General features: G+C 58.4%; 2 protein-coding genes across 3 annotated transcripts; both read left to right on the top strand.

Annotated features, from left to right (window-relative positions):
• Nucleotides 1–4,346: 4,346 nt before the first annotated feature.
• SYNPO (synaptopodin) lies at nt 4,347–18,324 on the top strand. Its single transcript, XM_056502447.1, has 3 exons — nt 4,347–4,653; nt 13,151–15,078; nt 16,340–18,324. Exons 1-3 carry the CDS (start codon nt 4,395–4,397, stop codon nt 17,105–17,107), a joined length of 2,955 nt encoding a protein of 984 aa, XP_056358422.1. The 5' UTR covers nt 4,347–4,394; the 3' UTR covers nt 17,108–18,324.
• Nucleotides 18,325–18,410: 86 nt separating this feature from the next.
• On the top strand, nt 18,411–25,371 carry MYOZ3 (myozenin 3). Of its 2 annotated transcripts, none has more exons than XM_056502449.1 (7): nt 18,411–18,835; nt 19,717–19,799; nt 20,096–20,259; nt 20,499–20,573; nt 20,675–20,822; nt 21,094–21,265; nt 23,767–25,371. In XM_056502449.1, the coding sequence occupies exons 2-7, from the start codon at nt 19,769–19,771 to the stop codon at nt 23,927–23,929; spliced, it is 753 nt and encodes a 250-aa protein (XP_056358424.1). In that variant the 5' UTR covers nt 18,411–18,835; nt 19,717–19,768; the 3' UTR covers nt 23,930–25,371. The 2 variants fall into 2 exon arrangements, with proteins under 2 accessions (XP_056358424.1, XP_056358423.1); XM_056502448.1 differs by having other exon boundaries at nt 19,713–19,799.
• Nucleotides 25,372–25,810: the final 439 nt, after the last annotated feature.

The following is a 25,810-nucleotide window of genomic DNA, read 5'->3' as shown; positions in this document are numbered from 1 at the left end:
GCCCACATCCAGCCCTTCCTTCCAGCGTGGGGTGGAGAGGGAGGGGACATGGTCCAGCTGGCCGGGATGCCACTGTCATCCTCCTCCTCTCTTGCTTCGCTCACTGCTTAATCAGCGCCGCTCCCCTGGTGCCCCGCAGCCCCCGTGCCCATCCCCAGCATTCCTCCCCTGCCTCTCCCCACCAGCTGCGGGCAGGGAATGAGGGCACAGGGCACCCACCTGCCGGGACCAGCAGCCCGTGTCCCCGCAGGCAGGCTGGGGTGCTGGGGACCGCAGGGGTTGCACGGGGACAGGCATTCAGGAATGTTGTTTTTTCCATCCCGGTTTCCGTCAAGGTAGTAAATCAGCGCTGCAAAAGGCTTTTGTTTTCCCCAGCACGCTGCCGGCTGCTGTGGCTGCCAGCCCCGGGCTCGCCTGCAGGAGCCAGGGTGCAGCCATCCCTGTCTGGACGTAGCCATCCCTGTCCACACTCCCAGGTCCTGCTCCTCAGGGAGCAGGCAGCCCTTGTCATGCCAAGGGAAGCAATCACATCCATCCCACTTTCCTTGTGCCCCTTCCCTGAGAATTGGTCCCTGCTAGGGAAGGCTTCCCTCCCTCCATCCTGCACAGCCCAGCTGGGTCCTTCCTGTTTCATTCCCTGCTGGCTGTAAGCAGCCTTGCTCTCCTGTGGAAGGATATTGGGGTGGCACAGGAGACACCACACTGTTCACAGCCATGCAGAGTTTTGGGGTTCAGCAGTGGGGTCCTTGTGCAAGGGACATCACCCCACAGGCAGCTGGGCTGTGCTTCCCCCAGCACACAGCTGAGCCGTCCTGGCCAGGTATCCACGGAGCTGGGAGAGATATTGGATTGCAGCAGATGGGAGAGTGTCTGCACACAGGGCAGCCAAATGCTGCTGGTGACACCGAGGTGTCTCCAGTATCGCTGTGAGGGCAGCACTCGCTCACAGAAGCGCAGGGATGTGGGGCTGCCCTTGGGGGATGCAGCCACCCAGTCTCCTTGGTGGCCCTGAGGAAAAGGGCCACGGGAAGAAGGCGCCACGTGGAGAAGGAAGGTGCCCAGCTCCCCTGAGGGGACATTCAGCTGCTGGCACAGGGGAGGTGTAAAGCTCCCCAGATGTATACATTGCGGCCGGGCTATTTTGGAAAGGGACTGGGCCGATCTTGTGACTGGAGCTGGGGACTGCGAGTCTGGGCAGCAGGGTCCTGCCTGAGTGACAGCGACCCGCTGCCTGACCCGGGGAAACCCGAGAGCCCCGCTGTGCTGGGGACAGCTTTCACACCCCTTCCCGGCTCGTTTCATGGTGATGAAAACCCAGCGTGGGGCAGGGATGTGGCGGAGAACAACACGGGAAAGCGGGGACAGAGCCAAAGTTTGGGTGTGAATCTGCCCCACCACTTCATGGCACTCCCTTGGCTGGGCTACTCGTGGTCCCCAGGGCTGTCCTGGAGGTGCCCCCCACTTTTTTACAGCTGTGCCACCTCCTGCCGCTGTGCTGTGTCTGGGACAGACCAGCCCAGGCACTGCAGACCCCCAGCCGGGTGCTTGGAGCAGATGGAGATGAAGACTTTCTGCAGACCCTGTCTCCCCCGGGCTCAGCAGCCTGAATGCCAGCAACGCCTGCCAAAAATATTTGTGTGGGATGTGGAAAGTTAACTTTAGTTTTCCTTTTTCAATAGCGGGGGGGGGGGGGGAGGGTGACAGGGTGTGAGAAAGGCAGGTGGGGGGGCTGTGCATCACTCGCCAGCGAGTGGGCAGGAAGAGAAGTTGAGCAAAAGGTCTCCTTGCTGCCAGATTTCAGCACTTTGTGAATTGAAGGATTTGTTGTTGTTGTTGTTATTATTATTCCCCCCCAGCACTGTTTTGCAGCTTCTCGTAGGGACTTGTCACCATCAGGAAGCATGAGGAGCCTCTCAGATGGGCACGGTGAGCAGCTGAGTTGGGCACTGATGCCCAGTTTGGGCATCCTCTGGAGCTGCACCCCTGAAATGGTGCCCGAAATGACCCTCACCCTCTTTACAGCCTTTGTTTGCAGGTGGGGGCTATCTCAGCCTGGCTTTGTGGCTCTGGCTGGTCTTGCTGCTTGCTATTGCCAGTGCAGTGATGCACCCGAGGCATACATGCACACCTTACCTGGCTGGTATTCCAACAGACAGCTTTTGCTAGAGATCCATGGCACTCATAAATATTCCCCTCCTGTGCTGCGGGTAGAGCCCAGGCAGGAGCTGTGTCCTGGGGGGAAGGAGGCTGCTCTCCACCCTCTGCCACCGTTCCCCCACTGCTGTGCCGGGCCCAGACTGGCCCCCAGCGAGGCAGCAGATGCCTGGCTCAGTATTTCAGTGCTGTGGGCGGCCCCATCCCAGCAGTGTGTCCCCAGGGAACACCACTGCTCGGGGCTCACCAGGGAAGGGTTTGCCTGGGGAACACCGGGGCGTGGGCGTCACTCCCAGGAGATGCCCATGTGTGGAAAGCACTCCCGAATGGAAGGGGGCGGCTCTGGAAGATAGTTTTCAGGGAGGTACCAGCTCCTACAGCAAACTACGGCAGCTCTGGGGTAGGATGGACATGAATTGTGCTGCCCTAAGAACCTGCTCCCTAGGGATAGGGTGAGGGAACGGGAGTGAGGAGGTGCAGATCCACCCTGAGAGATTCTCTGGAGACCCAGGCTGGCCTGGGGCTATTTTTGGCAATGGTCTCTTTGTCCTCTTTTGAGATAAGCCAGCTCCCTCCTTGCCATGTTTCTAAGGAAAGATGTGGGTGGCTTCCTGAAACTATTGATCCCCCAAATTACGTAAAGAGGAGGGTGAAATTTCCTTTTAGAAAGAAAAATCGACATTTTCTTCTCAGGTTCTCTTTGCAAATCTGTGCTGAATAATTGCAACAGAGAGAGGCAGGAGGAAGAATTTCAGAAAGGGCAGAAGATTTCCGTTGGGCGTTCTCCAAAAAATGCAGCCTTGTGTTTGGGAAATGCCCGAGTGCCTGCTTTCTAATCTGCTTTCTTTTCCAAAATAACCTTGCTAAGGACAGGAAAAGTTTTGCAGAGAAGCTGTGTGAGCCTTGAGGAAGCTGCAGGGTGTATTCATGCCAGAGCTTAACCTGCGATGTTGACCTGCTGCTTTTTCTTATTTCACTGAAAAACCTCGCAGTGACTCAGGGAGGGGTTTGGGATGAGCAGAAAACCCTCTTCCTCCTCAGCTGGCTGTTAGGTTGGGAAATCCATCATGGTCCATGTGCTGTGGGTGCTGTGGATCCCCCAGGACCAGCCTTGCTGTGAGCAGGGCTGGGTGATGCTGTGCAGGCAAAGGACTCACAGGAATTTCCGTACACTAAAACCTGTATCCTGTCCTGGGAGTGATGACATCCCCCTCTCCCAGCTGATAACTCTGTGTTGGTGCGTGGGCTCGTCATCCCGACAGGATTTGTGCTTGGCAGGAGGGAAGGGGGTCTGTCTGCGCTTGTCCTGACGCTGCCTGAGTCACTCAATGGTTAAACACAGTTTAGCTGGATGCTGGAAATTTTCCTTTTTTGTTCCTGGTAACTCTGAGCAATATCCTCAGGGATTTGCTACTTCACTGAACACTCCCAGCTCCAGAGCAGTGGTGCCCCAGCCTCACCACTAAAGGGGGTGCCCACAGCCCCATCTGGGCTGACAAAGCCAGGGGAGTGGGGCACAGGGCTCTGGCCACAGGTGCTGTGCCCAGGGTGAGGATGGGTGGACAAGGGTGCTGGGGTGGTGAGCACAGTGTTGGTTTTGGGGCATTTCCAAATGGATTTTGCATCACAGGGGGTCCTTCCTCATGGAAAGCAGTGCTGGAGCTGGAGTTCAGGCTGGGCTTGCTGGGAGCTGCTCTGATGTCTTTGGCCATAGGAAATCAGTGCAAGCACAAGCATCCTCAATGCTCCTCCTTCCCTTTACACAGGTCTTTGGAGGCTGGTCCTCTCCCTGGAAAAGAGCGATTCCTGAAAAATCCTCCTTGCTGACCTGCTCCCCTTGGACACATCCGTCCATCTGAGTCTCCAAAACCTGCCTGCTCCAGTGGCATCGTGCCTGCAAGAATAGTGAAGCTGAGCTCGTGGCTGGCATGTGGCTGCCCCTGCTCTGAGGGAGGATCCGTCCCCCTGGTCATGCAGAGCTGTTTGGAAAGGCCGTGGAGTGCCAGTGAAGAAAGTCAGTGAAGATGCTGAGGACAAGGCTCCAGCAGTTCTGCCTCCACCCCCAGGCCAGCTGCCCCATGCCTGGCAAGGCTGAGCAGCCCCCCTGTGTCTGTGGGGCAGCCGAGGGGGACACTGAGGGGGACAGAGGCTGTTGGCTGGAGAGGGGGAGCAGAGGGGGGCAGAGCTGCCATCAGCTCTGGGATGCTCCAGCCTCTGAGCCAGGAGAGCAGGAGGCACAGATGGGACTGCTGGGAGGGAAATCAAGTGGCAGCTGCCAGAGGGACCCCAGGGGGCTCAGTGGGGATGCACCACAGCCCCCACTGAATGGCAGCAGCCTGGCCTTGGTGGAGGAGCCTGCAGTCCCCCCCAGGTGCCCTGGTTCTGCCCCAGAGCTGCCCCTCACAGCAGACAGCCCCACAGGCAACCCCAGCCAGGAGTGGAAAGTGGTGAAGATCCAACGGGTCATCATCGACCCTGACTTTGAGCCAAGGAAAACAGGTAAGAGGAACCTCCTTTGGCCACTGTCCCCCCCAGAAAGGCATTACTGTGCTCCTGGTGAGAACACCCAGCTCTTCCCAGAGCAGGACTTCCCCTGGGTTAGAGGTCCCAGGTTTCCAGCAGAGCTGCTGGGACTAATTTAGCTTGAGATGATCTTTCTGGCCTTAAAAATAAGGAGGAATCTGTGACTTTTCTCGGGAGGGGGGTGGGAAGGCAGCAGGCGCGTTCCCACTGTCTGCAGGAACTCAAGCTATCCCTAAGTGGGGCATGAACAGCACAGACTTCCCAGCCCTCACCCTGGCCATGGGGCTTGGTGGGATCCTGCCCAGGAGTGATCAGGACTGGCTCCTGTGGCACTGTCTAGGACAGGGACACCTCTCCTCCATTGACTGGGGATGGCCAAGCATCCCTCACATGGCTTTGGGCCATTTTTGTCAGCCCCTGGTTTAAAAACTAAGCACTTTATTTCAGGCTGGTTGGTCCATACAATGCTCTCTGCCATCGCCTCACTTCACAGCCCCGTGCCACAGCTATTCCTCTCTGCCCACGGCTGTCCCTTCAGCCACAGTGACACAAATAGGGGTTCTTTTCTAGGGTTACTGGGGCTGCTGCCATGCCTGGACTGCCCCACCTTCCTGAGGGAGATGCTCCCACAGAACCCCTCCTCTTACATGCATTGGACCCATTTTTAAACCCCACTTCCACCCTCCTTTCTATTTTGTGCCTGCCCAGCTGTTATCTCAGCTGCCCACAGTGCCAAGGCAGGTGTGTCCCTGTCACCACAGGATGGTGTTATCGGATGCTGCTGCTCAGCTCAGAGCTTGGTTTTCCCAAGGCAGCCCCCAGGACTGGGTGGGATGGGGTGGGACTGACTGGGATGCTTGACATGAACCCGGTGTCCAGAATCCACTCCCTGCCTTTTTGCAGTGTCAGGCATCCTCAAAACCAGCAGCTCCTGGATGGGACACAGGCTGGGAAGCTCAGCCAAGCCCTTTGGCTCACAGCTGCCCCAGCAGCATCGTGTTTCAGGGCTCAGCACACAAACCAGATGGACCCAAATAGTCTTCCCATTTCTCACTGCTCTGGGATGGCAGATCTGCGGTGGGGAAAGGTCAGGCCTGACTCTGTCCAGGCTCAGCATTTTCCTAATCCGCGCCACCATCCAGCACTTTTGCTGCCAGGCTGGAATTTTAAAGTAACTCAACAGGTTTGTTGGAAAGAGTTTGTCTGTCCCGTTTCCTCCCCCTCCAAGTGAGATCACCACCAGCCACTGCCTGCAGGACCCGTCAGACTTTCCAGAGCCTCCAGGCAGGATGTCACTGAGGGTCCTGAGAGCTGGGAGCAGCTCTGGACCTCCAAAAAGCCTGCAGGTTTGGGAAAGAGAGATTTAGTTCAACCCAGGTGAGAGGAAAGGGCAGGTGGCCTCACAAGTGGCTCTAGGGCTGTTTCTGCAGCAGGCTGTTTGCAGGAGCATTCCTGGAAGATGTCAGGGATTTGCTCCTCTTCTCTTTAGCTGTCTAGGGGTGCAAGAACCCCCACCTCTTCCAGCCTCTTCAGGAGGAGAGGGTGCATCCATCCACACCCAGAGTGGTGCAGGGCTGGCCCTGGGAGCCGGGAGCCCAACGGGTGCCCCACCTTGAGCTGTAGGGACCCACCCGGGCGGGTCCCGGGTGCCCCTTTGGTCACCATCCAGCAGCCCAAGGCCAGGCTGGCTGCTCTCAAATATCCGGCAGGGCGGCCCCGGCTGGTTGGCACCTCTCAGGGCAGGCTGGGGAGCGCAGGAGCCCCGGGTAGAGGCAGCGGCTGGGAGATGCAGGAGGCAGGACTGGTTTCTCTGTCTGGTGTGCAAATAAATGGAAGGTTTCGCTCCCTGGGGGCTGCAGAGCCAGCGCCAGGCTCCCTCAAAAACCAGGAAAGCACAAAAAAGTACAGAGGGGCAGGAAGAAAGGAAATTAGAAAGGCAAAAAAATCAAGCCAAGAGCTCATCCTGAGGTGTGGACAGGCACGGGAAGGGGGAGAGGCCGGTCTCAGCCGCAGCCAGGGAGCTCTGCAGCCCCAGCAGGGTGGTGAGGTGGGAGGTGATGCTGGCTCCCCAGGGATCATCTTGCTCTGGACTGTGGCTCCCTTGTGACTGGGAGCAGACCACCCCTGGCAGAGGGGATTCAGTGCTGTCTCCAGGAGGTCCCCAGAGCAGTGACACCGGTGCTGGATTTTTGTCTCTGGACTGTGCCTCCTTCCAAGTGCCTCAAAACTTTAGGCACGGGGGAAACCTGCGGAAAGGGAAGGCCCCACACCCCCAGCAGCGTCTGAAACGTAAGGTGCTGCGGGGGGGAGGAGGGAAAAAGGGTGAAGGGCTGGGTAATGGGGTGTCCTGGGACGGGTAACAGGATGCTCAGGACGTTAAGGGGAACGTGCAAGGCTGGAAGAGAGGGATGCCCCAGAATGGGATAGGGGGATGCCCCGCACAGGGAAGGGGATGAGGGGAGCTGGGTAAGGGGATGCTCCGGGCTGGGTGAGGGGATGTCCAGGCTTCTCCCCGCCCCTGCAGCGGGCTCGGGGCAAACCCAGCCAGGACGAGAAGCAGCGGAGCAGAAACACCGGGAGAGGCGGGGCGGCTGCCAGAATGGCCGGGCGGGGGGGACTCGTCCCGTCCGGTCTGTCGGTCTGTCGGGGCGGGCAGGAGCTGGGGCAGGGGCAGTGCCGGCGGGACCCGCCACCCCCCGGCCCCGGCCCCCGCCCGCCGCCCCCCCGGGCCCGCTCCGAGGGCGGAGCTGCCGCAACTTTCCTGCCCGCCGCCTCCTCCCCGGTGCAGTCGGGCTGCGCGGGGAGGCGGCACCGGCACCCGGCACCGCGGGTACGGCCGGGCTGAGGGGTAGGGGGGCAGGGACCGGGGGTCCGGGCGGGGGCCGGGGGGTGCCAGTGCAGAATGCCGGGGGAAGGAGGGTGTGTGGGCACGCAGAGGGGCGTGCAGCGGGGGTGTTGGGGTCGGGGTGTCGGGGTGCCCGGGATGGCAGTGCGCAGGGGGTGCACAGGGGTCGGGGGTGCACGGAGGGGAGCCGGGAGTGCGTGCCCAGAGATCCCGTGGGTGCGATGGTGGGCGAAGGGTGGGCGATGGGACGCGCACAGCCGGGGCTGAGAGGGGTTTGTCTCCAGGAATGAGCCGGGCAGGTGCCGGTTCCCTCTGCCGGCACCCGGGTCCGATGTGGGGCGCGGGAGGCACAGCGAGGACACACGGTGGGGATGTGGAGGGACGGGGGATCCTTCTCGGGGCTCGCAGGGTCGCACCTCTCAGCTCCCAGGCGATGTCCCCTGTCCCCTGCGTCGGGGACGTGACCTCCCCTGGCGACGCCACCCATGCTGGGACACGAGGTCTGCACCTCGGCTTGGCAGCTAGCAGGATGGATCCTTTACGGATTGTGCAAGGGATAGGCAAAGGCTCCGTTTCGTTCCGCTGCCCTCCCCGCTCTGCCCACCCCACAGGGACACTCCGAGCCGTTTGACCTTCTCTGGCCAGGCCAGCGCCGCTGGCTCGGGGCACCAGCCCGGCGGGGCTGCCCCCGGGACCTTGCAGCCCGGGATGGGTCGCAACGAGTTCCAGCAGCTTTGGGCACAGTGGCCTGGGACGTACTGTCCAGGCAGGATGGAGTCCCCGTGGTACCCGGCCTGGGACGGGCTGGCTCTGCGGGGTGGATGGATGCAGGGCTGTTTGGGGGAGGTCTGCCCTGCTCCACCCACCTTTTCCAAAGATAAAAGCTTGATTTTAGCCAGCTGGGGAAGGTGCTGCCTCCACCTGTGTGATGGCAACAGCTCCTTCTTCCCCAGTGCAGACACATGTGAGGCTGGGGCTGCTCACTGCACACCCCCTGGGAACTGGGGATGGGCAGGGGCAGACAGCCCCCATTCGAACTCAATCCCCACCAACCCCTTTTTCTCCCCCTGAATGGGAATTGGGTTCCCCAGGACTTGCTGCTTGGAGACTGTGGGGCCATTTCAGCACAATTTGGGTGCTGAGTGCCGGGAGCAGCGTGGGGAGGCAAACAGCTCCAAATCCAGCAAAGCCCCTGTGAACAGAGCACAGGGAAAACTTGCAAGCGCAACGAATTTTCTCGCTGTGCCACATTTTATCACTGGCAAAGGCGCCCGTGTGGAAAGGCCCAGCACAGAGAGTCTGCCAGGCAGGCAAGGTTGATCCCACCACAGCACCCACCACTTGAGCCAGGTCCTTTTGGGGCTGCAGGGCCAGCACAGATAAGAACTTCATTTGTATCTGGGGCATAGGAGGGTTGGAAGCTGGGAATGAGGCAGAAAATTGTCATCCTTCTATCCATATGCTTGAATCATATCCGTTTCTAGCTAGCTCAGCTGCCTGTCTGTGCTACCCTCTGTGTTTTCCTAGCTGCAGATTATTTGGGATAACTGGGAGCTGGAGAGAAATGTGTGCACTGACTTAAATGTGTGTGAGCTGGTAAGCATTGCAAAAAATCCTGCACAGCTGTAGCTGGGGCAAGGGGCCAGCTTGCTGCCCTGCCAAAAAACCTGCTTACATTTCCTCAGTGTCCAAAGTCCTCAATGTTTGGGTGAAAATGCTGGATCTCCTCTCCCCAGCATTGCCTGCCTGTGTATGTGCACCAGGGTTCGTGTCAGGTGACACAGAGGGTTCGTGTCAGGTGTCCCTCTGGAAACAGGGTTTGTCTTGGTTTCACTCTTGGTTTTGCCAGTGGGATTTTGCCAGCAAGAGGCACCATTTGGGTTGACTAAAGAAGTCCAAAAAATACTTGGAAATGGGAAAAAGTGCCTCCTGGTTGTGGACAGTGGGAGCTCTGTCAGGGGGTGGTCTGTAGGACACCCTGAGCATGGCCAAGCTGTGCTGCTGCACTGGGATAACTGAGCATCCAGACTTGGAGGAGGCCAGGGACAGAGCCCAAAGTGAAGGCTTTGGAGTCACCTGCCAGCTCTGACTCCAAGATTTCACATGACCTGCTGCACCCTGCAGGTCCCATTAAGACTTGGGTACCTCTTCTCCTCTGCTTACAAGACTTCCCACCAGGCACAGCTTCCAAGTTACTGTTTTCCTTCCTGGGGCATCCCAGCCATGTCAAGACCAGCAACTTTCACTGAATTTGTCAGTTCAACAAAGCTGCAATTTAAGGCCAAATCTTCATCCCATTTCAGCTCTCAGAGTCCATCTTAGGGCAGGATGGGTCACAAGCCGTGTCTGATACATCCTTCACCTTTATTTGGGGTCAGATGGTGATTCCAGCCTTCTCTGGCTGAACTTCCAACATCCTGTTTTAGCACCCTTCAGGGGGATCCATCCTTTGCATGGAAAACTGAGATGGAAGGAATTTTTTTCTCCCATCTGTCCAGGAAGTGAGAGCACCAAAAATGCCTTTCATCACCTTCGTCATCCTCGCTCCGGAGGAGAGAGCACTGTACAGGCTGTGGGAAGGATGACTGACAGCTTGGCAAGAAGCTGTTAAGCCCTGCACTTGGGGGATGTTCAGGAAGTCACCCCTGGAGCAGTGGAAAACCTACAGAGCAAGTGCCTATATAAATATATAGATATAGATCTATAGGCTTCTGTGGGCAGAGCTGAAATGTGTTAAACCAGAACAGCACTTGGAGCTGCTTGTGTGTGCCAGGACTCTGTGAGCTCCATGGGGCATAGGATGACAGGGAGCATCTCCTTCTCCAGCATCCCTGGGCCACAGGGGACCCAAGGTGGGCCCAGTGAGGGCACATGGCAGTGGAGAGCGCTGGTGGGGCTCATTGTCCTGGAAAAAGATGGGATATTTGGAGAGGGGAGATATTTCCTTCCTGAGGGACAGTGTCATGGCTAGCCAGTGTATGGGAAGGGAGGGAGGGAGGAAGGAAGGAAGGAAGGAGAGAGAGAGAGAGAGAGGGTGTCACCCATTGGATTTTGGACTGGGCTCAGGGCAATGGTTGGAAACCAGTTCCCTGTGCCCTTGAATAGTTTTACTTTCACCTCCTCCTTGCACTGCTTTGGCTGCCCTCACCCCTTTTCTTTCTCCCCAGCACCTGGACATTCTCAGTGCAGTCAGCTCCCTCCCGCCTGCCTGGGGCTGGGGAAAAGGACCAAGTAGAGCCCACCCGGGGCTTCCAGCTGGCAGGAGATGGCAGGGAAGGATGATGGAACGGGCTGGGAGGGGAGTATGTGGTGCAGAAACTGCCCCAGGTGGCAGACACCCTTCAGACACTATGGCAGATGGATAAAGGCTCTTGCACCCGGTGAATAACCTCATCCCATGGCTCAGGCTGCAGCAATTTCCTCTGCACTGCCAGAGGCTTCAGTGCTCTTCATCTGTGTCATAAAAATTGAATGTGAAGAGCAGTTCATACCCTCAGCATCCCAAGCAGTATCCTGAGGGATTCATTTCCAGTGGACCAGCCCAGGAATGGTGGGTGCTGTGCAGGAAGGGGCAGAGGGGCTGCTGGAAGACTGGAGGGGATGGGTATGGATGGAAATGGATTCCAGGTAGGGGAGTTTAGGTGGGGGAGTCCACCCTGCAGTACACCCTGGCTTGGAGTGATGCCCATGCAGCAGCAAAGGATGGAGAGATCCAGGGGCAAAAGCCCGGTGGGCAAATCCCAGTATTGATCCCGGCTACGTGGGAGCTTATCTGGCGGCTAGTCCAAGCAGGAACGGGCTGGCCAAAAGCTGAGTCATCCCTCCAGCGCGGAGGAGATCCCCCAGGGCCCCTCGCTTGCTGTTAAAAGGCAGTAGCAAGAGCAAGAGGCTGCGAAATGGCTCCGCAGAGAGCTCTGCTTCTTAGGCAGCCCCGGCCTCCGAGGAAGCGGGGATGCTCCGCTCGGAGCACGAAACCCGCAGACATCTGGAGCCTGTGGCTTGTTTCTCAACGGCTCCTTGGCCGTGTTTCTGCTCAGTTTCGGAGATAAAGGCGGCGAGGGTGACCCCGCGGTGCTGGCCGCCCTCCAGCCAGCCCGGCCGGAGGAAGCAGCGGCCCCGCTCTGAGGCGCCGCCAAAGCAAATAGAAATGGGGCGTAAAACAATGCTGGGCGCGAACCGGGGGGGACTCGCCGCCGGCGTCGCCGCTGCCGACGGGCTCCTCGTCTCCAGGAGAGTTTGCACTGGCATCTCTGCCGGCTCTGCCCCCTGCCCAGACAGAACCCTCCTGTCGGGCAGCCTGACTTCATCCTGGGCATCCTGCGCACCTCGGCTGTGTTCAAGGACTTGCTGGGTACTGAGGCAGTCAGGAGGGATGAAGGGTGAGGAAGAGGAGTTGCCCAGCTTCCAGCAACCCTCCTGCTTACCGTGGGCTTGCTGGAAGGATTTGGCTTAGTCATCCATCCCTTTCCCTCGCTGGTAGGCTGAGCCATTGCTGAAAATATCCTGGAAGACTCCCAAGCAGCACAGAAGGCAAGAAAATGAGGAACACATGAAGGAAGGGAAGACGGGAAGGGATGGGATGGGAAGGAAAGGAAAGAGCAGCAGGGCTGGGAGCGGGCGGTTTTGGCCACCCACCTCCCTGCTGGGGCCAGAGCAGAGACACCCATCAGAGCAGTCCGGGCAGTGCCTTCGGAGAGGGGCTGCGCCCTTGCTGGGTGCGGGGCTGGTGCTGATGGTCGGCTCTGGTGTGTGCCCAACAGTGGCCTCGGCAGGGTGGGGGACACTGCCCTTCCCACGGGTGCTTTCGGTGGGGGCAAGCTCATAGGAAATTGCTCACCCTGAGAAAATGCATTCCCGGCAGCTCCACATCCTTTCGGTTTTAGGGAAGGGCTGGTGCCCTGACCTTTGTTCGGCAGGAGAAGCCCAGCGGCACTGGGCTGCTCGCCGCGGGGCTCTCGCCAGGCTTTTAGCACATTGCTTTTAGCGCTTGTGTCGAGTCCCGAGGCGCGAGGGTGGCTCTCGCTGTGTCCGTGCCTGTGTCCAGCTGGGCAGGAGCTGCACAGCTCCTGTCGGCTGCTGCCATCTCGTGTTGCTCCATACATGAGTCCCCCACCAGGGCTGCTCACCGGCCTTGCTGTGACATCTCCCCGCTGTCCCGGGTTTGCGTCCTGCCCGCTCGGGGCTGAACGTGCCGGGATTCGGGGCGAGGGGCTGGGGGACACACGCTGGCCTCTTTCTTGCCACTGCCTCTTGGAGCCGGGGCCCGAAGCCATGTGAGCTGCAACCGGAGACCCGCTCGGAAAAATTCCTTTCCCATATGGTCAGGGCGGTGGGTGCGCAGAACCCAGCCGAAATACGGGGTGGGATGGTGGAAATGTCCTGAGTGTCACTGGGTGTTCCTTGGGCTTTCTCATCTGTCCCAGCATCTTCGTGATGGCTCTGCTGGGTCCCCGTTGCCCCGGACCGTGTACCCCAGCCCCGGTGCTTCTCTCCTACATTCTCCCGCCTGCCAGGGAAAGAGCTGTGATGCCGGGGGATACCTGGAGGAAGGGCTGTCATCCTGGGCGGGGAGAACTGACACCCCACATTCCCACTGAGAGCCCTAATCCCTCTCTCCCCTCTGCCCAGGTCTCTCCCGCAGCGCCAGCCTCTCGGAGAAGGAGCTGAAGGAGGCGAAGGCGCGGAGCCAGAGGATCGCGGCTCAGCTCACCACGGCGCCCGGCCCCAGCTCCAAGGGAGTCCTGCTGTTCCACCGGCGCAGGCAGCGCGTGGAGGGGCTGACGGGGGCCGGGCATGGCGGGGGGCTGCCCCTGAGCCCCGCGCCCCAGCCTCGCCAGGCGGCCATGGAGCAGAGCCAGCGGCAGGGCGTGAAGCCGGAGCCTGAGCAGCCTGGCAATCCAGGAGAAGGGATGCTGGCAAACGCCTGCCCGTGCCAGGAGCTTCCTGCTGAAGCCCAGCAGGTCCCACTCAGCGTTTACCTGAAGGAGAACATGGCATCGGCCGGCACCAACGGCATCGGCGTGCAGGACCAGGCGGCCAGTGGGGTGGACAGAAGGATGGAAGGGCTCGGAACTGCAGGAGCCCCTGCGGGGCCGAGCACGGCGGCTCTTGTCCTGCCACAGAGCCCCGAGGAGGGGAAGAACGTCAAAGTGCCCAGCGAGGTGCCCGGTGAGGTGCCCAGCGAGGTGCCCAGCGCACCAGCGGGGACAGCCACAGGGATGGCATCCCCAGCCGGGCAGCAGCAGAACGGCACGCAGGGCCGGCAGTACTACGAGGTGCATCTCACACTGGCCAAGCCCAAGCCTGTGAAGAACCGCACGGCCAGACCCTTTGGCACCCAGGCGTCCCCCGCCAGTGCCCAGCCGGCAGAGGAGCCCCCTGCTCCCGAGCTGCCCCCACCGCCAACCTACGCAGAGACCCTCAGCAGCCCCCCACCCCTCACCCGCGTCCGCTCCCCCCCTGCCTACTCGGCCCTGTACCCCGCCCAGGAGCAGAAGATGCTGCCAGATCCGCTCCTGGGCTGTGGGGTGAGCGGACCAAACCCCCTGCCCAAAACAGGGATCCTGGAGGAGTCGGCTGCCCGGAGAGCCAGCAGAAAGTCCATGTTCACCTTCGTGGAGAAGCCGAAGCTGGGCCCCAACCCCGACCTGCTGGACCTGGTTCAGAGTGCAGACAGCAGGAAGAAGCAGAAGGAGCAGGGGGAGCCCAGCGCCGAGGACGAGCCCTTCGCCCTCGGGGCTGAAGCTTCGAACTTTGTCCCCAACAGCGCAGCCAGGGGTGTGCAGCACCTCCCACCGGCTGAGGATGCTCCGGCATGGTCCTCCTGCCTCAAGTCTCCCACCATCCAGCCCAAGAAGAAGCCACAGCCCAGCCACATCCTCACTGAAGCGAGAGGGAAGGGGGCTGAGCTCTTTGCCCGCCGACAATCCAGGATGGAGAAGTTCATCATTGAAGCCCCCTCCCAGCCTGAGCTGCTGCGGTCCCCATCGCCCACCATGTCCCTGCCTCCCTCCTGGAAGTATGACAACAACGCTTACCTGTCACCCATGGTCTCCAGACGCCCCTCCAAGAGTCCCTGCAGGCCCTCCAAAACCCCTCCTGCATCGCTGTATGGCAGCAACCTAATGGAGAACGAGGTGTCCCAGAAGGAGCTGGAGATCTCCAAGCACCAGCCTTACCAGCTCCAGTCTTCTCTCTTTATCCTCTCCCCGTCCAAGGGGCCAGCAAGGTCCATGCCCCAAGAGGTGCCTCCACCCAGACCCTCTCTTCCCGACTCCTACCCCTATCCCCAGCAAACCTCCTGCCCGACCTCTCCGTTGCCTCCTTCCCCAGTTTGGCATCCCCCCGTGGTGCCCAGCGCCGGCCAGACCACTGCCAGCCCCTTCCCCAGCGCTGCTGGGGCTCTGCCCCTGACTCATGAGAGCCGTGCCAGCCCCGGAGCCCCGGCTGAGGTGCTGCTGGCCTCCCCGTGCCGCCTGCTGCCCCCCCGGGCGAGGGCGGGCTTCCAGGCACCCCGGCCCTCCTACTCCACCAGGAATGCCGGCATCGAGCCGCAGGTGTGGAAACCTTCTTTTTACTACAAGTAGTGGTGGCAGAGAGAAAAACACAGGGGTGCTAGGCTGAGTCCTCCCTAATTGCTCGTGGGAGTGCCAAAAGCCAAACCAACCGCCAAAAAAAAAAAGCAGGGGGAAGAAAAGAAAATAGAAAAAAAAGAAGTGGTTGTGAGGCTGCAGCGCTGGGACAGTGGGTGACAGGCGCTGCTGAACCCCCAGTGCAACAGGAGGTGTAGAGTCCCGGGGAGGCAGCAGGAACTGGGAACAGAGCCTGCAGGATTCCTAAAGAGTCAGCAGGAGCCTGCCTGACCCACAGGGCTGTTCTTACTCTTCTCTCGCCTGGAAACTGTAAGGAGCATGGCACCTCTGGCTCCCTCCTTTCCTCGCCTCCAGCTTTTCCAGCTCTCAGAGCTCTGCCTGCTCCTCCACATCCCCTCTGTCCCGTGGCTCTTCTCAGCTCCTACCAAAGCAAACCTGGAGGGGACGCTGTCTTTCTGCCTCACTGTGCCTGCTCCTGACTCTTCTGTTGCTCCTTCAGGATCTGTCCTCGTTCGCTTCCTCACTGTGGAGGAAGAACTGCTTCCCTCGGGGAATGGCAGAGGCCAGTGGTGCTGGGCCCAGGGACATTGTGGGGTCCCTGTCCCTACCTGTGCTCAGTGCTGGAGCCGGGCTGGGCAGTGCTGTGCACGGCTGGGAGCAGGGGATGTGCTGGGATGAGGAGGCTGCCGAGGGCAGGGCTGCTGGGTGATGCTCAGCCCAAGGCTTGTCATCCAGCTGTGCCTCTGCCCACACCCTCTCGCCACTTTCCCCATGGTGCCAAGTTGCCTTTTGACTGTGCTTTATTTCTCCTGCATTTTTCTTTTCCCCCTCTTTCTGAATACACTCTCTGCGCTGTCACACGTGGCTCTTCTCTTTCCTGCCGTCTGGGGAGCAGCGCTGGGTGATGGATCCTGGGGCAGTGCAAGGCGGGCTCCGAGCAACCCCCAGAGGGAGACTTTAGGAAGCTGCAGGTAGTGAGAGGTCCTGGGACTTATTCTGGGCAAGGATGATTAACAGCAGGCTCAGCCTGCCCCGATCTCATTGGCGGTGAGGCGTTGCAAGGTCAATGCATTTTTGGGGTGCAATGCACCAGGAGATATCCGCAGCTCCCGTGGGGCTGTGTCAGCATGACTCTTACCTTGGCACCCTCCTGCCGCTGTGCCCCTGCTCTGTGCCTTCGTCCCCCCGAGTGGGGGTCACTAACCCGCTCTCTGTCCCTCTCCAGGACAGGCGTTCGTCCCTCCCTGCGTCGCCCACCTGGACGCCTCGGCTGGCGCGGCGCCCGGGCAGCCTGGACGGCTGGGCCAGCCCGGCCTCGGTGCCCGAGCTGGATGAGGGGCCCCCCAGGTCCCCCCCGTGGAGCGAGAGGTCCCTGTCCCCGCTGCGGCAGGACGCGGACCCCCGCGCCAGCCGGCAGATGCAAGCGCGGCTCGCCAGGAACATCATCAACGCCGCCCGCAGGAAGAGCTCCTCTCCCAAAGCCCTGGGGCTGGAGAGCTCCCGGCCCTTCACTCCCATCTCTGCCGGGCCCCCCAGCCTGCCCCAGTCGCCCCGGCTGGGGCCGAGAGCGCCGGCGCTGCAGGCTGCCAGCAGCGTGCCGGGGAGCCTGGGCAGCCCCTCGCCCACCCACAAAAGCCCCCTGCGATCGCCCCGGGCAGGCAGCCCGCAGTTCTGTGTCTCCCCCGGGATGCCCCGAGCCGCCTGGGCAGAGGGTCGCCGGTTCCTGCTGCCATCCAGCGCGCCTTGCTGCCCCGTGCCCAGGCTGTCCCCCCTCCCCAAGAGCCCCCTGCCATCCCCCGTGGTGGGTGGGCGCTCCGCAGCCAAGCGCTGCACCTCCCGGTCCCCGACGGACTCGGATGTCTCCCTCGACTCCGAAGACTCGGGGACCAAGAGCCCGGGAATCCACAGCTTCAACCTCTGTCCCCGGGGCTGGACCAGCAGCCTGCGGCTGAAGACTGGGAGTCTGCCCTCAGGGGCTCCCTGCACCTCCTAGACAAGCCAGCCCCTGCCAAAAAACCCTCTCCCTCCACCCGTCAGCCCAGATGGTGCCACTCCCCAGCGGGAACACACCGACCCCCGGGGTTGAGGTCCCCAAAAAAATTGTCCCTTCGGAGCTGCCATGGCCACTCTGTGTGCCAGAGGGGTCAGGTGCCTCCCGCCCGGCCGCTGTCCCATGGCCCCGCTCTATTTTTACCAGCCTAACCTTTCGGGGCAGGACTGCGTGGTCAGCAGGCAGGAGCAGGCAGAGAGGGGGAGCCGGCCCCCCACGGCCCCTCCCTCGGCAGTCCCTGCCTGCCAGCCGGCCCCATCCACACAGCCAGGATGGGATGGGCTTGGTGGCCCCCCGTGAGCCCTTGTCCCCAGCTCCCAGGTGTTATATCGGGATGTCACTGAAGCTCTGCTTCCCTAGGGTGGCACATCTGCTGCAGGTGGGCTGCATGACCAGACTCTCTCTTCCGAGCTTCTCCCAGCCTCTAGATTTGGCTGGTGTCAACTGAAACTAGATTTTGGAGAGGAAAATTTAATTTCTAATTCCAGCCCCCCAGTTCTTAGCTGCCTTTTTAAAAAAAATTAACCTTTTGACCCCTTCTCAAAGAAATTCTCCCAAATCCTTTTCCTGGAGACCAAAAAGAGCCAAAGTTATTTATTGTCATGTTAAGGGGACTGTTTACAGATGCCCTCCCACCCTGCCCAGACCAAGAGGGACTGCCCCACCTTATACCTCTCACTGTCCCCATACCCAAGTTTTCCACATCCCCATCCCCACTTGGGTGGGATGGAGGTACACACAGGAACCAATGGTGCTGTGACAGCCAGGGGAGGTTGGGAACTGTAGGGGCTGAAGGAAATGGTAGAAGTTGCAGAGGGTTTGAAGGAGGTGTTGGCACAGAAGGCTATTCTGAGAATGTTGGTGTCCCCACACCTTGGGGCCAGTGAGACCAGCACTGGAAAAGAGGCTGCGTTTGGGCTGCCAGGGCTCTAGCATATTTCCATTCATGGAGCCCATCATCCCTTCTCTTTCCCCAGGATATGCTGTTGAAGCCACCCCACCCCTGTTCCTTGGAGTACCTCCACATTGCAGGCTGTCTCTCCTGGAACACAGTCCCCCATTTCCAGGGCACATCTCCCACCCTTGCTCCAGCAGCCACCACAACCTGCCTTCACCACACCACTGTATACTCAGTTCCAAAATAAACTGCCATTATTCCACCCAGGCTGGCTCTGATCTGTCCCCAAGGTGGCCTGGGCACACATGCCACATGGTCACCTCCTGCTGCTGCTACATGACCCCAGAGGTCAGCCCTGCTCCATGCTGGAATTATGGCATCCTGCTCCCCAGGGGTCAGAGTCCTGCTCCATGCTGGGATTATGGCATCCTGGTCCCCAGGGGTCAGAGCCCTGCTCCATGCTGGAATTATGGCATCCTCATCCCTGTGAGTCAGACCTGCTCTGTGCTGGGGTGACGCATCCCGGTCCCCAAGGGTCACAGCCCTGCTCCGCCCCCTTTCTCAGCCAGAAATAACTTCTGTCCCGTGGCTGGACCTTGACATCTGGGCTGGAGCCCAGGACGGGCTGGGGCGAGCAGCAGGAGCCCAAGGGTGCCGTGAAGGGCCAGCAGAGGCCACCGAGTGCTGGTGGCTGCAGCTTGGCTTCGGCCTCATCCCCAGCGCAGCAGGAGAAGCATCTTCAGTTCCCAGCATCTGGGGTATCCCCTGGCCAGGTAGGGAAGGTGAGGGCCCACGTGGGGGTCAGCAGGCGGGTGGGTGCACAGGGCTTGGGGATGTCCTTGGGGATGGAAAAGGGGACACCACCACCGTGGGGGTCAGGGGGCAGTCTCCCCGGAGTGGGGCAAAGGGAAGGATGGGGGTGCAGGTCCCTGGCTCATTGTGTGGATGGTTAATGCCGAACTCAGAGCTGGCAGGGAGCTGTGTGCCAGGTATCCCAGCCCCATGGGAGCCCCAGCACTGCAGGGCCTTTAGGGGAAGCTACCCAGCATCAGCCTGAGCTGAGGGATGGCAGATGCACCAAACAGGGTGGAACAGCGCTTGTAGAGCCAAGCGTCCTGGCAGCACAGGAGGGCTCTGCTGCAGGTGGGCAGCACAGGGGGCTCAGAGAGGGCTGGTTTCCAGCCACCTCTCCACAATGGAGCAACCCAGCCGAGTGGTCCCATGGCTCTTCTTGCTGCTGGCAGGGCTCACCAGCTCCGTGCAGGTTCAGGGCTGCAGCTCATGCGCCCTCGGAGCCAGCAGCTGAAAATAGCTAAGGCGGAGGTGCTGGGGGGGAGTAGCCAGGGCCCCTGCTCAGCCAGCAGCTGCTGTTCTGAGGGAGCTTGGGGCACAAGGACAGTGGCTCACTGTGGGCAAAGACAGAGGTGAGGAGAGTTTCCGCTCTAAAGAAAGGCAGAGAGGAAGAATGACAGGCTGAAATTTGAACATTCCCTGTCTGTTGACTGGGACAGAAAGCAGTGCAAGGAGATGCTTAGGGATGATGCTGAACAGAGGAGATGCTCAGCTGAATTCTACTGTCTGTCTGGAGCATGCCTGTGGCTAATGTGTTCCCATGTTTGGTGTCACTCCTGGGGTGCCTCTCTCTTCCAGCCAGACAGGATCCATCTGCCTCCAACAGAGCTGCCTCAGGAGCACAGCAGCAAGTGATGGCCATCATGAGACCAGGCCCTGAAGATGGTAAGGGGGTGCAGGTGTGTCACCAGCCCCAGGACAGTGCTGCCCTCCCTGCCTATGGGCCAGACACAGCTCTGGTTGAGGCCAGAGCCCCACTTGCCCTGCTTTTGCTGGAACAGTCCTTGCACAGGGTGGGAGAGGCTGCTTGAACCTCTGGAGCTCCCTGACAACTCCTCACAGAGGAAACACCAGTCCCTGGCGTGGGCAAATGACCCAGCCACAAAAGAGAGACCCCAATGGTCTGTGCATCTGCACATCTGTGCACTGCAGCATCCTCAGCTGTAGCTGTGCTCTCCCAGGCTCCTCAGAGCCCCAGCTGGACCTGGGGAAGAAGATGAGCACCACACATGACCTGATGATCGAGGAGCTCTCCCTGCCGAACAACCGCGGCTCCCGGCTCTTCCAGCAGCGCCAGAAGCGGGTGCAGCGCTTTGTCTTTGAGCATCCCAGTGCCTCCAGGCAGGTGGGTCTGAGCACAGCCCTTCCCTGGCTCTTGCAGCCTTTCCAGGGAAGGAATTCCTGGCAGGATCAGTGGTCTCTCAGCAGGGTAGCCATGGCTGGCTGACTGCTATGCAGAGGTGAAGGGAGAGGAGAAATGTCCTGGTGGGCTGAGCATGGATATGGGCAAACATGGGGTTCAATATCTACCAGAGGAAGGGATGGTGCTGATCCCCCTCTGCACACACTCATTGTCTCCTGCAGCTCCCAGGGCAAGGGGCAGGTGGCTCACACCACACTGGGAAAGGTGATCCAGAAGGAACAGTGAATGAACAGATGGTGAGTAGATGGAGGAAGCTCTGAGGTGTTTTGAACCACCTCTGAGTCCCAAATGAGGCCAGGGGAGCTCCCCCTGTGCCTGTTAACTCTCCCCTCCACAGGCAGGGGAGAATGCTGGGGGCCAGGAGAACTATCACTCTGAGCTCCACGTAGCAGCATCACCCCAAGGTGGCCCCCCAGAAGTACCCAAGAAGTCAGAGAAGGTCTTGCACATGAGCAAAGTCCTGAACCCCAGTGCCCTAGCCCCAGGTAAGTCAATGTTTCCTCCACCTGAACCCAATGCTGCTGTGATCTCAGCAACACGGGGCTGGAGGCAGTGAGCTGCTGCTTGCTGAGGGGTCTGGCAACCCTTCCCCAGAGATTTTATATGTACAAATATATATATATATAGATATGTTATAGATACACATTCCTACCCCAGTAACAGGCCTTCCATGGCCATGCAGAGGCTGGGCTGTTCCCACTCCCTGCCTAGCCTGGCTGTGGCTCCAGCAGCCCACACTGTCTCTTCCCTGCACAGGGTACTCAAGCCCCCTCAAAGAAATCCCCCACGAGAAGTTCAATGTCACTGCCATCCCCAAGGGCTACCGGTCCCCATGGCAGGAGCTCTTTGGTGACAGGAATGATGCCGTGCATGGCAAGAACCCGCCGCCCATGAGACCCCCCGCGTGGGACTTCAGGAGTTTCAACAGGTAACAGGGGCAGACACCACCAGCCATACCAGCCTTGGGCAAGCCCTTCAGCCTTGAGGAGCACTCACCACCCTGCCAGGGAAACACAACCGTTCATACCAGCCCCACAGGGGCACAGCAGCGGCTCAGAATGCTCTTTTCCCACTCATGAGCTCCTCTGTGGCTCCCTGCAAAGGTTCCTGCCTCCAGCAGCTCTCCCCTGGATCTCCTCTCAGCTCTGCTACTGAGATCACACAGCCTTAAGCAGCTTGATCTCACTGGGTAACCTCAGGGATGAAATTTGGGAGGACCAATTCTTACACACATGGTCCTGGAGAAGGAATCACTCCTGTCCCCAATTGGGCTCAGCTCTCGGCCGGGTGGAGGAAAGACACAGTGCCAAGTCTCTTTCCTAATTTCCTTAAGGTATTCAAGCAGCTGCTGGAAGCAGTGGGGGTATAAGGTTAATCTTCCCACAGAGTGCTAAGAGGTCACCAAATTCCTTCTGAACACCTGCTCAAGCCCAAAGCCTCCAGGCCAGGGGGTTTCTGGTGGCTCAGCCTGGCAAGCTCTGTGCCCTGTGGCTGCTTCTGATGGAGCAGGGCTGGCGCTTCCTCACACCTCCAAATTATACTTGGGCCAAAGGTGGGACCCTGGAACAAAGACTGCCAAGACAGATCTCCTTTCTGGAAAGGTGATGGTGAGGATCCAGGAGATGGAGATGTGGGAGTAGCAAAGCACCAGCTTTCTATTCTGCATGGCAGAATAATAAGAACTGAACTTTTAAGCTGAGTGTCATCCCAGGGAATCAGCAAAAGGAGTCCTGTCTGTACTCCTTCCTCTGTCATGAGGATAGAATTATATTGGCTTTGGTGGCCTGGCCAAAGTCACCTTCCAGCAGGCGAGTTCCCACTGGAGTTTCCCCCGGCACACAGCACTGCTGCTCCCCAGAAGACCACGTGCCAAAAGCAGCTCCCCTATACTCACCCCAGGGCTGGATTTGAGGCATGGGGGACACGACTGCTGTGCTTTCAACACTTGGCAGAAGGGCACCACAACCCCTCCTTGTGGGAAAAGCCTAAAGGGCAGAGAAGAGCCTGGCCACCAACTCCCTTTACTGCCCTCCTTCCCCTCAGCCCTGGGGCTTTGTCATGTGCCTCTCCTTGAGAAGTTAGAGCCAAGGAGGTGCTGCAGGGGGAGAAGAAGGAGCTGCTGCAGACACTTGGCTCTTTTCTTTCAACATTTAGCCATGTTCCTGCCTCAGGATTTATTTATGGACAGCGACTGAAGCAAGGGCATGTTTCTGAATAATACTCTACCCTGTACCATTTCTCCCCTCTCACACGCTGCCTTTCTATTTAAAGTCCTCAACTGTAATTTAATACAGATGGATGCTAATTTAACTCCAAGCCTCTTACCACCTCCTCTAATTCTTCAGCGAGGCAGAAAGATTCAGAAAGCCAATCTTCTTTTAACTGGGCTTTTCACAATCTTCCAAGCTGTTGGCTTTTAAATCACTTCTCAGTTCAAATACCAAACCACAGAAAAACAAACTTTTTGGAACAAGCTGGCTATCGAAAAGCCAGTGGTCTTGCCTAAGGCTAGCTGAATCCAAGCACAGCTCTCATGGGTCACAGAGCAAGGACAAGTCCACCACCTCCACAGCAACTGTGTTAAAGCAGGCTGATTTATCAACAATTTTAAACATTCAGACTGTGATGCAAAAACCTGGGCCACCTTGCGAAGGTGTGCTGCCTGAAGACAGAGTGAAAAACCAAGCTTTGACAAAGACTCTCTTTTCCCTAAAGAAAGCTCCTAGAACAAACTTCTCTCATTTGCCTTTACCCCTCTTATTTCTTCTCTGTTGCAAAACAGTGCCACGTTATTCATGTTCTAGCAGTGCTTCCCAAAGCAAACATTCCCAGTTTTGCCTCACTGATAGCTCAGCCCCCATGTGCTGCTCCAAAACCAACATTCTTGGCTTTTTGGGGGTTGGCACATTCTTCCCCAGTCCTATTCCACATTTCTGCAGAAAGAGATGACAGCTCTTGCCCCCACACTGCTCCTCCCGTTAGTCATTGTTCATGAGGAGCGGTCCCAAAAGGCGGGATGGAGGCAGCGCCAATAGAGCTGCATGTGCTAATGATCTGGAGCAGCCTCAGCCCTCTGCAAGACACAGGAGCTGCACAGGATGCACTCCCGAGACCAGGGGTTTGTCACTGTCACTGATCTCTGAATCTAAGCCCTTCCACGTGCAGAACACTTCAACCAATACCTGGGCACCAAACCCCACTCTCCAGGCTTGCCAAAGCTTGAGCTGAGGTGGGCTCTGTACCAGAGAACCACCTCGATGGCCTGCCAGGGCTCTAACAGTGTCCTGGGGAGGAAGAGGAGGGTTGTCATTTCTAACAGGCATTGCTACATTGTACCGGACTCAGTAAATTCAGACTTACTTTTTCTAACACCTTTACAACATGCCCAGCCTCTCCTTGTGACTAAATGTGCTTCTTTTTGTGCTGCAGGACTCCGGCCCCGTTTGACAGGGCGTTAGTTGGTGAGCTGTTCTCTTTGCCCACCGTAGAGCTGGATAACCTGAGTGTGCTGGAGGTGATTTCCCACAGGCCCAACTTCAACAGGGTGGCCCAAGGCTGGGTGCGGATCCTGCCGGAGAGCGAAGAGCTGTAGGACGTGCGCTCCCTTCCCCAGGCCACGGATGGTTCCCTCACTGGACTCGGACATGCTCACAGGGGAGGGGAGAGGAGGGGGGGCAGATATCCTTCGTGAAAGCTCAGCTGGTGGGCTCGAGTTGTCATCTTCGAGTGAGGTTTGAACGAGCTCGAGTGTGGGACCATTCTGAATTCCCCTTGCTGTCAGTGCCAAGCCAAGTCCTCACTATTAATCCAGCAGATCCCCGCAAGCTCCCGTACAAAATATCCCACATCCCGTACAGCCTGTCCTCCTCCTGCCTCATGGAAAACAGCAGCACTGCCAGCTGCAACACACCAAGCTGCCTCACTGCATCCTCACTGACACGGGAGACCTGCTCGGACAGCTGGTGCTTTTGCAGAGAAATTCCATCTTCAGGACAAGCCTGCATCTGTCATTCCAGTCAGGGCGCAGAGAGGGGATAATGGAAGAGCAGTAGCAAAACAAGTTATTTGAGGCATTGGCATGTTTAAAGCAGCTACCTTGAGCTTGGCTGGACAACAAAAACAAATGAAGGAGTGGGAATCTACTTGTTTACCAACACAGCACAGCCACGGTAGAGGGGAGAGGAACGCTGGGAGCTGGAAACTTGCTCCCTGTCCTCCACAAGCTACTGGCTAGCACTTGGCAGCTATTTTCGCCTTCCTACTGCTCTTTGCATGTCTTGCTTGAACACCTAATCTAGGCTCTTTGGGTGACAGATTTGCTTCATGTAGTTGGTCAAGGATCAGACCCTGCCTGGACTTGCTGCCCTGCAGAACCACACCAGTGTGAGAATGCTGCCAAGGTGTTCTGGTAACTTCAACACCAGTGGGGAGGAAAAGCAGCATGGCTGTGCCTCCAGAGTAAGCACAAGCTTCCCTGGGAATGTGAAAAACAGCAGTGAGGATCCAACTACACCAACATTTTCAGCAGTGACACTCAGTGGGACATGCAGCTAACAACAGCCTACAGTTACCAGAACATCTGGGGAACACCACACACAAAAATCTGACTCAACACAGGTTTCCTTCAATTGCTTTTGTCAGGTTCTTAATGTTACCCTTTCTTATACTCCCAAAAGCACCAGGATAAAAGTTCCTTTTTCCACCACTGTGGTTAAATGGGGAAAGTAAATGTTATGGTAAAAATGCAGTTAGCAGCTGCCTCATTTGTGAAGTTTGTAATGCTGTGCAGAGCAAACCCCATGCAGGGATTCTGCTGCCACAATGTATCACTAAGGTGGGAAGATTTCATTACTCTGTTTCCCACAGAAGCAGGAGGGGGCAAGCAAACAGAAAGGAAAATGGTTTGTTCCTTAGAAACAATAAATTTATGATGCTTAACTGCTGCCCTGTTCCATTTCCCTTCTCTTTGTCCATCATCTGCAGAACCTAGGCACCCTGGGTAACTGGCTGGAAATAATAAATAAATTTGAATGATGTGAAGCCTTCTGCATTCCAAATCTGTTGCAGCCCTCACAGGTCCTGGCTATGGACACTCCGGGCCAGTGCAGTGGCAAATGCCACAGCCCTCTCCCATCCACCAGCAGCCTCTGCCATCCAACACCACCCTGGGGCAGCTTTCACCTGACAGAAGCAGAACTCACACCCAAAGCCCAGCTCTTTCTCCAGAGAAAGCCAGCCTGTGGTGCCACAAGTGCTACACCTCCTCTGATAGCCTGGAAGGGCTGGCACCACGATGGGATCCAGGGGCACTGTACAGGACAGCACATGAAACTAAAATTGGACATGCCTGTTCTTGCCCATGTAGGATCTTGCCTGTGGCAGCAGACACATAAAAATCAGACCAAATCGTCAGACACTGTGCTCCAGGAAGCTGGGTCAAAGCATGGTGTTGAAAAATTCAAATATTTTTATG

Source organism: Oenanthe melanoleuca, chromosome 13 (assembly GCF_029582105.1).
Source record: "Oenanthe melanoleuca isolate GR-GAL-2019-014 chromosome 13, OMel1.0, whole genome shotgun sequence".
In the NCBI taxonomy this organism is placed as follows: domain Eukaryota; kingdom Metazoa; phylum Chordata; class Aves; order Passeriformes; family Muscicapidae; genus Oenanthe; species Oenanthe melanoleuca.
This window is presented reverse-complemented; position numbering and strand designations above follow the sequence as displayed.